The 14,729-nt window shown below is 37.0% G+C and overlaps 1 protein-coding gene across 3 annotated transcripts; it reads right to left on the bottom strand.

Annotated features, from left to right (window-relative positions):
- Nucleotides 1–9,378: 9,378 nt before the first annotated feature.
- LOC147396573 (uncharacterized) lies at nt 9,379–13,040 on the bottom strand. 3 transcript variants are annotated; one of them, XM_086451457.1, is made up of 4 exons: nt 12,791–13,040; nt 11,579–12,739; nt 10,011–10,993; nt 9,379–9,913 (listed from the first exon to the last, which is right to left on the bottom strand). In XM_086451457.1, exons 1-4 carry the CDS (start codon nt 13,038–13,040, stop codon nt 9,494–9,496), a joined length of 2,814 nt encoding a protein of 937 aa, XP_086307583.1. In that variant the 3' UTR covers nt 9,379–9,493. The 3 variants fall into 3 exon arrangements, with proteins under 3 accessions (XP_086307583.1, XP_086307584.1, XP_086307582.1); XM_086451458.1 differs by having other exon boundaries at nt 9,379–9,981; nt 10,370–10,993; nt 11,579–13,040; XM_086451456.1 differs by having other exon boundaries at nt 11,579–13,040.
- Between the last annotated feature and the right edge of the window lie 1,689 nt (nt 13,041–14,729).

The following is a 14,729-nucleotide window of genomic DNA, read 5'->3' on the forward strand; positions in this document are numbered from 1 at the left end:
AAAATCAAAATCAAAATCAAATTGAAAATCAAGTTAAAAATCACTCAACCAACTAAAATGCAAAATTGAATTAAAATTTTAAATCAATCAACCAAATCGACCAACAAAATGTAATTAACAAATTAAAATCCATTTCCAATCAACCGATCAATTAAAAATTAAAATCAATTTAAATTTCAAATTAAAACGCAAATTAATCAACCCGTTCAAAATTTAAATTAAAAAAAATTGAATTCAAATTAAACAATTAAAACTCAAATTAAAAGCGAATCACCCAACCAATTAAAATGTAAAAATAAAACCGAACGATTAATCAATCAAAAATCAAAATCAAATCAACCAACAACCAAATTTAATATCAAAATTTAAATTAAATTCTAATTGAAATTAAAAATTTAAAATCAAATACAAATTCAAATGTAATTTAAAACATCAAATTAAATTTCAAATCAAAATGTCGACTAAAATAAAAAAAAAATTTCGAAATCAACCAATCGGAAGGAAAATTAAATCGACCAATCACGACTCATTGGCGGAGAGTTACCGTAATACGAGTAGCGTAGGATCCCCCTCTCTCATGCTTTTAAAAAATAAAAAAAATAAAAAAATAAAAATTTCAAAATAAAAAAAAGAAGACGTTTCTTCTTCTTCTTCCCCACGTTCTTCCTCACTTCTTCTCCTTCAAAAACCACCCACACTCTTCATTCTCTCTCCTTTGATCTTTTCTATCAACCCACGTCCTCCACCCTTCTTCTCCTTCACAAGAAAAACCAGCAACTCTCCACGTCCATGGCATACTCTCCTTCTCTCACGTCCATTGCATACTCTCCTTCTCTCACGTTTTTGCTGTTTAACCACCCATACAACTACCCACATTCTCAGCTCCACTTCTTCTTCCATCTCTCCCTCTCTTGACTATAAAAAAGAGCCACCATGATCTATAGAGGAGGGGAGTTTTCTGGTTTGCTGCCATTGATAAAAAAACAAAAAAACGTTTTTTGGCTTCCATTAATCCTGCAACATACATATTCATTTTTCGGATTTTTTACAGCAACGATAAACTAATCCATTTTCTTCTATGCTGCCCCAACATTTTCCTGCCACTCTCCATCTCCAATAGCCTATGTCTTTGCAATTAAACACCTTCCCCAACAGCCAACATCTTCTCCATTAAAATCTGCAACATCTTCTTCTTCGTCTATCCAGCCCCATCTCCCTCTCTCTAACTACGCCTTCTAACCCACGTTACTCTCTCTCTCTCTCTTTCTCCCATGTTCACGTTGGACAACAACCATTCATCCTCTTCTCCATAAAAGCTCAGCCAACACTTTTCATAAAAAAACAGCAACTTTCCACTTTGATAGCAGCCATTAACATCCATTATTTCCTTCTCTCTTCACCATAAAAAAACAGCCCATTTCTCTCTTGATTACACCCTATTCTTCTCCATAAAAAGAGCCAGCCCACTTCCTTGCCATGACCTCCTTCTCCATCAAAAACCAGCCAAGTTCTCTACCATTAAACCATCTCCATTACAGCATACGCACCATCACACGCCCTCTTCTCCCACGTCTCTCTCACTCTCTCTGATTTTGGATGCCCCTCTCTCACTCTCTTTGCTTTCCTCACTCTTCACCAAGTCCCAACAACCATAATAGCGGTCATAGCTGTAGCCACATCGCCTCATTTTTTATTTTTGTATAACTTGCAATCACAGCGACCCGTACGACATTATTCACTTGCCATTTCAAGTTTTTTGAAGGAATCCACGCATCCGAAATTATTCGGCAAAGGTAAATTTTTTATTTTTTATTTTTATTTCATTTTATTTTATTTTACTTTTATTTATTTGTTTATTTATTTTTATTAGTCCTTGATTTCGTATGAATATAAACTAATTCATTGATTTTTGGGGTATACGTGGCACTAATGACAATTTTCGAGTTTCTGAATTATTAGCGTATCAATTCACCCATATTTTTTGATTAATAGATCGATTGAATCAATTCACGTATACCAAGTTGATGGACCGACTCATTGGATGTTAATATTTATCGGGTTGATTCGTCACTTTTTGATGTTGTTAGGTCAACTCATAAATGTTGATTTTAATCGACTCAATAAAAATTAGTGGTGTACACTAAACATAAAAATAAAAAATCGATTTTCACAATAAAAATTACGAGTCAACTCGCTGATTTTGGGGGACATCAAAAATTTGAATTGGTTTTATTTTCAAATTAGGCACGTGGGTTAAATCACATATTTAATACATGTGACGATTTTAAAAAATAATCAAAGATTATTTTGATTAACAAATTGCGAGTCGACTCGCTGATTTTTTGTACATTGGAAATTTGGTTCGATTTTTTTTTAGAAATTGTGCACGTGGGTTAAATCACATATTTAACACATGTAGCGATTTTAAAAAATAATCAAAGATTATTTTGATTAACAAATTGCGAGTCAACTCGCTGATTTTTGGTACATTGGAAATTTGGTTCGATTTTTTTAGAAATTGTACATGCGGGTTAAATCACCGATTTAATACACGTGGCGATTCCAAAAAATTAGGATTCTTTTAGTTAACAAATTGCGAGTCGACTCGCTGATTTTGGGGACATTGAGAATTTGGATTGAATTTTTAAAAATTAGGCACGTGGGTTAAATCACCAATTTAATACACGTGGCGATTAAAAAAAAAAATTATTATGATATAAAAATTGCGAATCGACTCTCTGATTTTGGAGACATTGAGAATGCGAATCGAATTTTTTTCAAAAAATTAGGTTTCTTTTGATTAACAAATTGCGAATCGACTCGTTGATTTTTGGGACATTGAAAATTTAAATCGATTTTATTTTAAAATTAAGCACGTGGTTAACTCACCGATTTAATACATGTGGCAACTCAAAATCTGCGAGTTAACCCACTGAATTTAATGCACCTGACGATTCAGAAATCAAATTTCTTTGATAAATATCATCAATGAGCCAATTCATTAATTTCATGTACGTGGCATTGAAAATCAATTTTCTATTATTCAAAGTATGATCGAATTGATCCATTAATTTTTGGTGTCATGTATGCCTCATTAAATCATGTAATTATTTTAACCGTAGGATTTGTTTAGTAAATCCGATGCAATTTTATGATGATTGGACCATAGTTTGACTTTTAGTCTTTGAATGTTGACCGTAGGATATTTTTGGATCGTAGTAGAGACTGATCATCTTGATCAGGCGGGTTCGGTGCCTAACACCTTCCGAAATTCGTAACCTGACCCCTTACATATCTCTCTGATCCACGGACCGACCCATATCCATTTGGAGTTAATTTTGGTTTCTAAACCTAAACTAGGTGGCGACTCCCTATTCTTTTAAAAATTCTCGAGATACGTAGATCGGACACCTAATCCGCTATTTAGCGTGACGGCCGGGGGTCGAGGTGATTTCAATACCAAAGAAAAATTTTATAAAGGAAACGAAATCTATTATTAATTAGTACTACACAAATTACTAAACAAATGGACTCTTTTTTTTTTCTTAAGAAAATTTTTTACTGACTATTAAAGAAACCTAAAAAAATAAAAATTCCAATAATTCTATTGCCACACCAATTTTTACAAGTAAGAAAAAGAAAAAACATTATAATGATGTGTTATATGTAAGAACTGGTGTGTTAAAAGTAATCCTTTAACGATGGTGCAGTCGAAACAAAATTTTTTTTTAAAGAAGCTTGATTCTGAAAAGTATTACCACATAAATGAAAGATCAAAAATTTCACAAGAAACTCAAATCCACTCATTGAACGCTTCTTGAATCCCAATCAGAATCAAGGGAATTCTACAAAGAGGTCAAATCTTGATCACGATTCATTCAACGATCAAAATATTTCAGGTGAAAAACATGATTGCACTCCATCGACCATCAGATTTCTTCCTCTCTAAATTTAGATTCAAATCTTTGTTTCAATCATCTCTAAAGCTTTATTCACGCTTCCCTTTCAATCTCTTAATTTTTTATTACAAAGTCATAATGGAAACATTGTAATGTTGAACCCCAAAATTTTCCCATCAGTAGACGATTTTAGCAGAATCAAAATCCTAATCCTTAGCTTCAGACCCATCTCTAAGCAAAGAGAAATCGGGATTATGCTTTTCTTCAAAAATTTCGGGTTTTAAAATAAAAATCAGATTTTAGGAAGAAACCATTTTTTTTTTTTGCTTTTCTAATCGATTTAGATTGAGAGGGAAATAGAGGAGAGAGAGAGATATGAAGAGGGTAGAGGCATTTTTTTTTCTTCTTTTCTGTTTTTCATCCTCTTCTTTCTCATTGGAGAAGAAGATAGAAATAGGAAAAAACACGTTTTCACTATTGGCACCCCACGCAAAAAAAAATATTTTTATTTATTTATTTATTTATTCTTGGAATCATCTCCTCATCACAAACAACATTAAAAAAGATAATTTTTTTGTTTCTTAATACATCACTCACAAATAATTATATGAGAAGAAAATGAAAATAAAAAAAAATTATTTTCTGCTAATGGCACACCACGCATAAATTTTTTTCTAATTTTTTTCTTAGAATTCTCTTCATAACGAACAACATTAAAAAATGCATTTTTTTTTTTCTCTTAATGCATCACTCACAAATAATTATATGAGAAGAATATGAAAATAAAATAAAAAATCATTTTCTATTAATGGCACACTACGCATAGAAATATTTTTTTTTTGTAATTTTTATTCTTGAAATTCTCTCCGCATCATGAACAACATTAAAAAGGATAATTTTTTTGTTTCTTAGCGCATTACTTACAAGTAATTTATTTTCACAACTTGCCACCCATGCATAGTAACGTGGTAAAAAATTTTCATCCAAAAAATTATAAAAAATAAATAATAATAAAGGTAAAAACCATGACTCTCATCCTAATCACCATGATTCTATCCTCAATTTATATGTCAATTTGAATCTTTCATTGTTTAGGGTCATCAAGAAGTGACCATTAAATTGGATAAAAAACAAAAATACAATACCCAAAATCTAATTAAACAATCTACAATCAAGTCACGAAAATAAAAATAAATAAATAAACGAATAAAATAAATCAAACTAAAGAAAAAAAAAAAAACTAAGTCAATTTGGCAATGTTCCCATTCTTGGGGCTTTTCAAGTTTGATCCTCAGTAATCCCTAGTAGAGTCACCACTGAAAGCGCCCTCGATCCACGGGGTGTGCGGATCTGCTTTTGATTTTTGAGGTTTGGGAGTTGCCACCTAGTTATTACGGTCCAGGAACTGAATATTGACCCTACAAATATAAAAACAACTAATCTACAAATAGAAAAACTGTGGTCCGAGGATCACGCTACGGAGTTGGAAGGTGTTAGGCACCAACCCCGCCCGGCAAACGTCTGTCTCTACTATTCCTCAAAGAAGATTACATTGCTAAAAGACCTAAAACAAATAAATAAAATAATAAAAAAAAATTCCATAATAATCACAACAATGGTTTCCTCAGAATTGGTGGAGAGATTCATTGGTTATGATTTCTTGCATCATTTTTGTCACTTGATCCGCTTCTGATCTTCTAAGATGAAGTATCTTCTTCCTAGATCTAAGTGTTTTTTTTTATTTTTTTGATGAATTTTTGGGTGTTTTAGAAGGGTTTCTAGGAGTTTTGAGCAAAAATTGGGGTTTGGGTGTTAAGTAAGGAGCTAAGGCTTCAATTAGGGTTTGGGGAAGGCTAAGGAGACTCTTGGAACTACTTTTCTTAGGGTTTATTTTAACCTACTAAAATAGGTTGTAGAGGTCCTTATTTATAGATTTTTTTAGGTGCTTTTTAGATAAAGTTAGTATTAGATTAGAATTCTTTTAGATAGAGTTAGTGTTTGATTAGAATTATATTAGAGTTAAGGCTTAACTTTGGTCTTATTAGATTGACTAGGTTTATTTAAATTAGGGTTTTGACTTAAGTCTTACTTGATTGACTAGATTTTAGGATTTTGACTTAAGTCTTACTTGATTGACTTGACTTAAAAAATTTTAATTTTAATTAGGATTTCAATTTACATTAATTAATGTTTTAATTATTAATTTCAGAATTTTAAATTGTTAAAATTGAAAAATTACTATTTTGCCCCTAAAGAGGACTTTTGCATTTTAAGTCGTTTTTCAATGTTCCAGGATGTTTTGGAATCGATTTTTCATAAGGAATTCAATAAGAATATTGGTTTGTATCATTTTTAAAAAATTTTGTGCAAAATGGTCGTGAACTTTATGAGGGGCATTTTCATAATTTTGTCGAATTTGGTGAAAATTGACGAAATGGTTTATTTGATTTCGATTTGTTGTTTTATATGTTTAAAAGGGTTTTCTTAAGTGTAATGTGGGCTCTAGGGTTGTTTTGAGGTTAAGGGTATTTTGGTAATTTGATCATTTTTTAGTGATTTTTATCGTAAAACTTCTTTTTGTCTGAAAAATGATGATTTCTATATTTTTTGGGTCATATTTTCCTAGTGTAGTATGATTTTTACAGTTTTGTTAGTTCGAGATACCTCATCCGAATTTTTGAAATACATATAGTAACGAAATAGAGTATTGGAATAAACATCCATCATTGGGAACCGTTGCAATCGGGTTGACGAGTTGATTTATCAGGCAAGTGCAAAAATGGGGTGTCTACAGAAGAAGAAGAGAAAATTCTCTTCAGAGCAACCCAGGCAGAGTGTAAAGTGGTATGGCCAATGATCTGAGCCATAATTCCTGGGCTGAGAAAAGAGTAAATCCAACTCAAAATAGTGCTATCTTGTCTTCTCCATGTGATGAAAGTAGGATTGATTTCTCCAGAATCTAACTCCTATGCTGGACAAATAGAGGTTCCTTCTATGAAATCTTCGAATCCATTGGCAAAGATAATGTTGTCAATTTGAGATCTCCATAGGGTGTAGTTGGATCGATCAAGCTTCGCAGGTAAAGAATGATTGAACATCTGTTGAGTAGGAACAGACGCCATTGATGAAGCTTGACCAAATCCAATCGAACTAGAGGTAGAAGAAGATTGAGAGCTGGCGGAATTCATGGTTAGATCGAAGGAAAAGGAAAGAAAGAAAAAATCGAGAAGAAGAGAGAAAGAGAGAGAAAAAAAAATCCTAACCTTACTCTGATACCAAAATAGAAAGTGAATTGAAAATCTCTGTTCTGAATGATGAGAAACAAGAGAGAACTGCCATTTTATACATTATCTGAATAAATTACAATAATAGCTATAACCTAACAACTCTATTAGTTAAAATAAAAAAATCTAGTAACAAACTCTAATACTTTGAGTAGAAGGCTCTCACGTGACTTTGTTACACAACTCATGATCTGTTACAACTGCCTTAACTATAGCTAGTATTGGACAAGTCTGGCTATCAATCAGCCATTTGGTTTCAAATTTAACTAACCTATTGGACTAATTTTTTTTCTTTTGTAGACTACTGAAAATGGCCTGGATGCCTTCATCCTCAACTTCAACTTAAATCTCTACAATTTTTTTTTCTTTCAAAAACCAATCATTTTCAAGTTCTTCAATTTCTATGATAAATTATGTTAAGCAATAAATTATTTGAAGTTATAATTAACTTGTTTTTATCTTCTAAATTAGAATCAAATCATTACATTATGTGTAACAAACACACCCTAGTAATATTCAACTACTTTTTAGAACATGAATGTACTCAACCCAGATATGCATGATGGCAACTGCCAAGTCATTCAGCGGATCAATATAAATATCTAAAACATCAACCGAGTTTCCAATCTAACTTGCGAAGTTCCTGAGATGAGTTGGTTAAAAGTGACTTACGCAGTTTGCATACCAAATTGACCCTGAAATTCCATTGAGTAGATTCATTTGAACTGAGTTTTAAGGGACTCAACGAGTTTTAAAACTTAAAGTATGATATTAAAAAGGTGAACGTGCAAGTGTGATGGATTGTATGTGACGTTGCTTGATTTTTTCTTTCTTCCCAAGATGAAACATATGTGGTTATATGCAGTCAATGAGTTGTAAGGATCCCTATCTTATATCTTATGTGCACAATATGAGAGAGAGAGAGAGAGAGAGAGAGAGAGTCTTCTTTTATTGCTACAATGTCTAGTGCACGAAGCACAAAGAAGCTCCAAATAAACAAATGCTACATAGGAACCAAATACAGCCATACTCTATACAATAAGAAATGAAGATCAAAGGAAAAACTCAAAGAAGAAAAACTATTAATCACTCAAACAATCACTCCAGAACCCTGGCTTCCTAATTAATCTATCTTTTTCAGTCTTCTTATGGTCTTGTTCAAGATCTTTCTTCAAGCCACTCCCAGCAGAATATGCTAATAGCATAATGTGAAAGATGGTCACTAAAGAAGTATAGGAAGCAATTTGGTCTGAATTATGAAGGTTGAAGCACTGAATTCCATTCAGACCCTTATTCAATAAAGAAGAATATTGATGCATGACCATCCCCCTCAGGGAGGAGACTTCCATTATTCCAATAGTTAAACTAAAACCTGCAAAATAAGATAGCAATTGAAATGAGATTCAAAATGCTCTTTTTAGAAGATTTAATTAAAAGTAATCATACTTACATGATTTAAGAGAGAAAGGAGCCCAATTTTGCAAGCTTAGTAGTGGACTGGGGGTGGTGGAGATGAGTAGATGTATGTAGGAGGTGGGGGAGATTTCACTGGAGGGGGAGGCGACTTGTAGTAGTATGGGGGAGGAGGAGATGGTGAAGGAGGTGGGGGGGACTTGTAGTAGTATGGTGGAGGAGGAGATGGTGATGGTGGGGGAGGAGATTTGTAGTGATAAGGGGGAGGAGGAGATGATGAGGGTGGGGGAGGGGACTTGTAGTGGTATGGTGGTGGAGGAGAAGGTGATGGTGGTGGAGGGGACTTGTAGTGGTATGGTGGAGGAGGAGATGGCGATGGTGGAGGTGGAGACTTGTAGTGGTATGGGTGAGGAGGTGATGGTGATGGTGGTGGAGGTGACTTGTAGTAGTAAGGCGGTGGAGGAGATGGCGAGGGAGGTGGTGGGGACTTGTAGTAGTAGGGAGGAGGAGAAGGAGACGGTGGTGGGGGTGACTTGTAGTAGTATGGAGGTGGAGGAGATTTTGAAGGTGGGGGTGGAGACTTGTAATAGTAGGGAGGTGGAGGAGATGGTGATGGTGGTGGTGGGGATTTGTAGTAATATGGATGTGGAGGAGATGGCGATGGTGGTGGAGGGGATTTGTAGTAGTATGGATGTGGAGGAGATGGCGATGGAGGTGGTGGGGACTTGTAGTAATAGGGAGGAGGAGGAGATTTTGAAGGTGGGGGTGGAGACTTGTAGTAGTAAGGAGGTGGAGGAGATGATGAAGGTGGTGGGGGTGACTTGTAGTAGTAAGGTGGTGGAGGAGATTTTGAAGGTGGGGGTGGAGACTTGTAGTAATAAGGAGGTGGAGGAGATTTTATAGGTGGGGGAGGAGACTTGTAGTAGTAGGGAGGTGGAGGAGAAGGTGATGGTGGTGGGGGGGATTTGTAGTAGTAGGGATGTGGAGGAGATTTTGGAGGTGGGGGTGGAGACTTGTAGTAGTAGGGAGGTGGAGGAGAAGGTGATGGTGGTGGGGGGGATTTGTAGTAGTAAGGATGTGGCGGAGATTTTGGAGGTGGGGGTGGAGACTTGTAGTAGTAGGGAGGTGGAGGAGAAAGTGATGGTGGTGGAGGGGATTTGTAGTAGTAAGGATGTGGGGGAGATTTTGGAGGTGGGGGTGGAGACTTGTAGTAGTAGGGAGGTGGAGGAGAAGGTGATGGTGGTGGGGGGGATTTGTAGTAGTAAGGATGTGGAGGAGATTTTGGAGGTGGGGGTGGAGACTTGTAGTAGTAGGGAGGTGGAGGAGAAGGTGGGGGTGTGGTGGGGGGGATTTGTAGTAGTAAGGATGTGGAGGAGATTTTGGAGGTGGGGTGGAGACTTGTAGTAGTAGGGAGGTGGAGGAGAAGGTGATGGTGGTGGGGGGGTTTGTAGTAGTAAGGATGTGGAGGCGAGATTTTGGAGGTGGGGGTGGAGACTTGTAGTAGTAGGGAGGTGGAGGAGAAGGTGATGGGTGGTGGGGGGGATTTGTAGTAGTAAGGATGTGGAGGAGATTTTGGGGGAGGGGGGGTGGAGACTTGTAGTAGTAGGGAGGTGGAGGAGAAGGTGGCTGGTGGGGGGGGGATTTGTAATAGTAAGGATGTGGGGGAGATTTTGGAGGAGGGGGTGGAGACTTGTAGTAGTAGGGAGGTGGAGGAGAAGGTGATGGTGGTGGGGGGGATTTGTAGTAGTAAGGATGTGGAGGAGATTTTTGGAGGTGGAGGTGGAGACTTGTAGTAATAGGGAGGTAGAGGAGTTGGCGATGGTGGTGGTGGGGATTTGTAGTAGTATGGAGAAGGTGATGGTGGAGGTGGGGACTTGTAGTAGTATGGAGGTGGTGGTGATGGTGATGGTGGTGGTGGGGATTTGTAATAATAAGGAGGATGTGGGGAAGGTGATGGTGGGGGTGGGGATTTGTAGTAGTATGGAGGATGCGAGGATGGTGATGGCGGTGGTGGAGATTTGTAATAATACGGGGGAGAAGGAGATGATGATGGTGGGGGTGGGGACTTGTAGTGATAGGGAGGTGACGAGGGCTTCTCACATTCCTTGTAAGGAGTCTTGGGTGCATAAGCAAATGGCTTGGCCTGGAGCACAATCTCGTAATGTGTCTTGGACTTCACCTTGACCATGGCTCCTTTCTTGCCATAGTGAAGGTTTGTAGGTATGTTGCAAGGTGAGCCCTTGGGGGCCTTGTGGAGCTTGGCTTTGCATTCTTTGGCTCCGTACTTGGCATAATCGTAACCCTCAACTGTGATGCTGTATTTGCCATTGATCTTGGTCTTGCCATACCCCACAATGTGCTTATCACCGGCCTTGCAAGTCACCTTCACAACAGCACCTGCTCCAATTACAAAAAAATTAATTAATATACAATGGGAAGCATCTATTTGTTTTAAAAACTAATTGAAATTTTACTCGGTTTACTGTCTATTTACTTGAGTCAACTCTTAACTTATGGTGAAGTTGGATAAGGTAAAAAAATTAAAGTTAAAATTACATTTATTTATATATTTTCGAGAAAAAAATAGAATCTTGAATAGAACCACCTATGTTTTAAAAACTGAATGTGTTGTCTATTGAATTGAGTCAACTTGATAACTCTTGGGCAAATTAAAGTTGGTCAGGGTGATACATATTTTAACATTTTGAATATAGAAAATTAAAATTATATTTATTTTATATTTTCTAAAAAAGAATCTAAAGAGTACCTACATAACTCGTCTGAGTTTTCAATTGGAATCGATGAGTTTTCCAGTCAACCCAGCATGTTTGCCCGATGACCCCATAAACTAATCCCATAATTTTTTATAAATTTGCCCATGAAAAATTGGTTTTTGTTGTCAACCAGCAAGAAAATATTGAGAAAACCATGTAACACATATTAATAAATAAATAAATAAATAGTTTGTGAGAATTATTATACCTTTGAGATGCTTCTTGTCGTGGGACTTTACAGGATACCCCCAATCATAGCATCTGTAGCAGTAGACTTTTCCAACCACCTTAACAATGAGTGGATGATGGGGATGTGGATGAGGCATTGGTACAGGTGGCGGTGGGGACTTATAGTAGTATGGTGGTGGAGGATAAGGTGAAGGTGGTGGAGGTGACTTATAGTAGTATGGAGGAGGTGGTGACAGTGAAGGCGGTGGTGGAGACTTGTAATAGTAAGGTGGTGGAGGAGACTTAGCTGGTGGTGGTGGAGATTTGTAGTAATATGGCGGTGGTGGTGATTTAATTGGGGGAGGGGGTGACTTGTAGTAGTAAGGTGGTGGAGGAGACTTAACCGGTGGTGGGGGTGAGTGGTAGTAGTAAGGTGGAGGAGGAGACTTAACCGGTGGTGGGGGTGAGTGGTAATAATAAGGTGGAGGAGGAGACTTAACCGGTGGTGGTGGTGAGTGGTAATAGTAAGGTGGTGGAGGAGACTTAACCGGTGGTGGGGGTGAGTGGTAATAGTAAGGTGGAGGAGGAGACTTAACCGGTGGTGGGGGTGAGTGGTAATAATAAGGTGGAGGAGGAGACTTAACCGGTGGTGGGGGTGAGTGGTAATAATAAGGTGGAGGAGGAGACTTAACTGGTGGTGGTGGTGAGTGGTAATAATAAGGTGGAGGAGGAGACTTAGATGGTGGTGGTGGTGAGTGGTAATAATAAGGTGGTGGAGGTGTCTTAACTGGTGGTGGTGGTGAGTGGTAATAGTAAGGTGGAGGAGGAGACTTAACTGGTGGTGGTGGTGAGTGGTAATAGTAAGGTGGAGGAGGAGACTTAGATGGTGGTGGTGGAGATTTGTAGTAATAAGGTGGTGGAGGTGACTTACTTGGTGGTGGTGGTGACTTATAATAATAAGGTGGTGGTGGAGATTTAACTGGTGGTGGTGGTGACTTGTAATAGTAAGGCGGTGGTGGTGATGGTGAAGGTGGTGGTGGAGATTTGTAGTGGTAAGGTGGGTGTGGTGATGGTGAAGGTGGTGGGGGTGACTTGTAATAGTACGGCGGTGGTGGAGATTTAACAGGTGGTGGTGGAGATTTATAGTAGTAAGGAGGTGGCGGTGATGGTGAAGGCGGGGGTGGAGACTTATAGTAGTAAGGTGGTGGTGGTGATGGTGAAGGAGGTGGTGGAGATTTGTAGTAATATGGAGGTGGTGGGGAATGTGATGGTGGTGGTGGAGACTTGTAGTAATAAGGTGGTGGTGGAGATGGAGAAGGTGGTGGAGGAGATTTGTAGATATAAGGAGGTGGTGGAGACGGTGAAGGAGGCGGGGGAGAAGTGTAGTGGTATGGATCCCCTAAAACTGATCCTACATTGCTAGAAATGAGGATTACAACCAATGCCACTAGAATATGAGGCCAAAGACGACCCCTCATAGGGTCGCCACAAGGACTTTTCATGGACGATGATCTCACCACCGGAAAATTTTGATACTAGCCAATGTGTCTGACCTAATTTTCTCTCCCAAGAGAGAAGAAGGGAAGAGAAGGTTGTACTGGTTGTGGTTATGGTTATGGTTTAGGTTTGCATGATAATGTAGTATTTATAAGAAGTGACAAAGACTTGGAGGAGAAGCTAGAAGCTGTCATAAAGGAGTGAAAAAATTTAACCAAATTGGTTTTGATTAATATTCTTGTCAATTGACATGAGAGCTTCACCTAGCTGGCTTGATGGGTTTTTTAGGTTCTTGTTTTTAATATTTTTTAATCCTTTGGATTCCCTACTTTTATGCTGATAATAATAAGTCACCTACTACATACATATTCAAATGCAACAAATAATACACTCTACTGCTTCATCATATACATCTTTAGAACATACATGCTTCATCATATACATCTTTAGAACATACAGTCTGTCTCTTCACTTTGACCATTTGTCCTTATTTAAATAAAAATTATTTTTTCTCTATCAATTTGATTTTGGGGTTTTCTTCTTTTTACCATATGTTTCTTTCTCAGAATTTACACAACTATAATTTTAAAATGGATTAACAAAACTCGACCGACCAAGTTGATCCAACTTGACGGGATTTAGTTATCACAAAAATACATTATCAAAACAGTCAATTCACCTTAGCCGATTCAAAATACTCACCAAATTCACCTAAAACTCATGAAATATATATATATATATATATGGGAAATGTCTAGCACCAAACATTTTGGCAAAACATGGGTTAGAAGTTTTGGAATGGGATGATTTTTGGTGAGGATGATCTCTATCGGTGAGGAGATCATCATCATCAAAAATCAGCCCATTCCAAAATTTCTAACCCCATCAAAAATGGTTTACAAAAAATGGACGGTCCACGATTTTTCAACTTGTAAACATGGGGCTAGAAGTTTTGGAATGGGCTGATTTTTGGTGAGGATGATCTCCTCACAGTAGAGAACATCCTCACCAAAAATCAGCCCCATTCCAAAACTTCTAACCCATGTAGAACAAAAATGATTTGCTAAAATGTAGGCCAAAATGTTTGGTGCTGAACGGGACCCTATATATATATATATAAATTTAAAGTCTATTAAATATTTGATTAATTTTAATCTAAATTTTATTAATTTGTACTTTAGTAGTGGAAAATAGTTTTAAGACATTCCTTACAATTACAAATTAAAAAACCCAAAAAAAAAAAAAATTTTGTTTTTTCATATATGTACAAGGCTGGGCAGTATAGTGTTGCTGTGATACAATGTGAGACAGTCATCATCCCAAGGTTCAGACCATTGGATTGGATGTTATTGAGATTGAAAATTCATGGTGTATCAATGTACACCTTAGTAAAATGCATCATAATCTCATTTGCTAACAGGAATTAAGCGTTTCTCTCACATTTTAACAATTGATGGGCACTTCAGTTTTTGGGAGAAATGTATATGATTTTCTTATTGCTCATGCGAATACCATGTGGTTTCAATCAAATATACCCTCATTATTGTAAAAATTATCCAATTATCCCATTCCACTTAAGGAAAAAAGTTCAAGCTAAACTTGTACAATTTCATCGGATCCCATGGATGTCTCTTACCCCAAAAGTCAGGTTGATTGGACCGATGATCATGAACTTTAATCAATGTTTTATTTTA

The sequence above is a fragment of the Akebia trifoliata genome, chromosome 8 (genome assembly GCF_017979445.1).
Source record: "Akebia trifoliata isolate Shusen 1 chromosome 8, ASM1797944v1, whole genome shotgun sequence".
Taxonomy (NCBI): Eukaryota; Viridiplantae; Streptophyta; class Magnoliopsida; order Ranunculales; family Lardizabalaceae; genus Akebia; species Akebia trifoliata.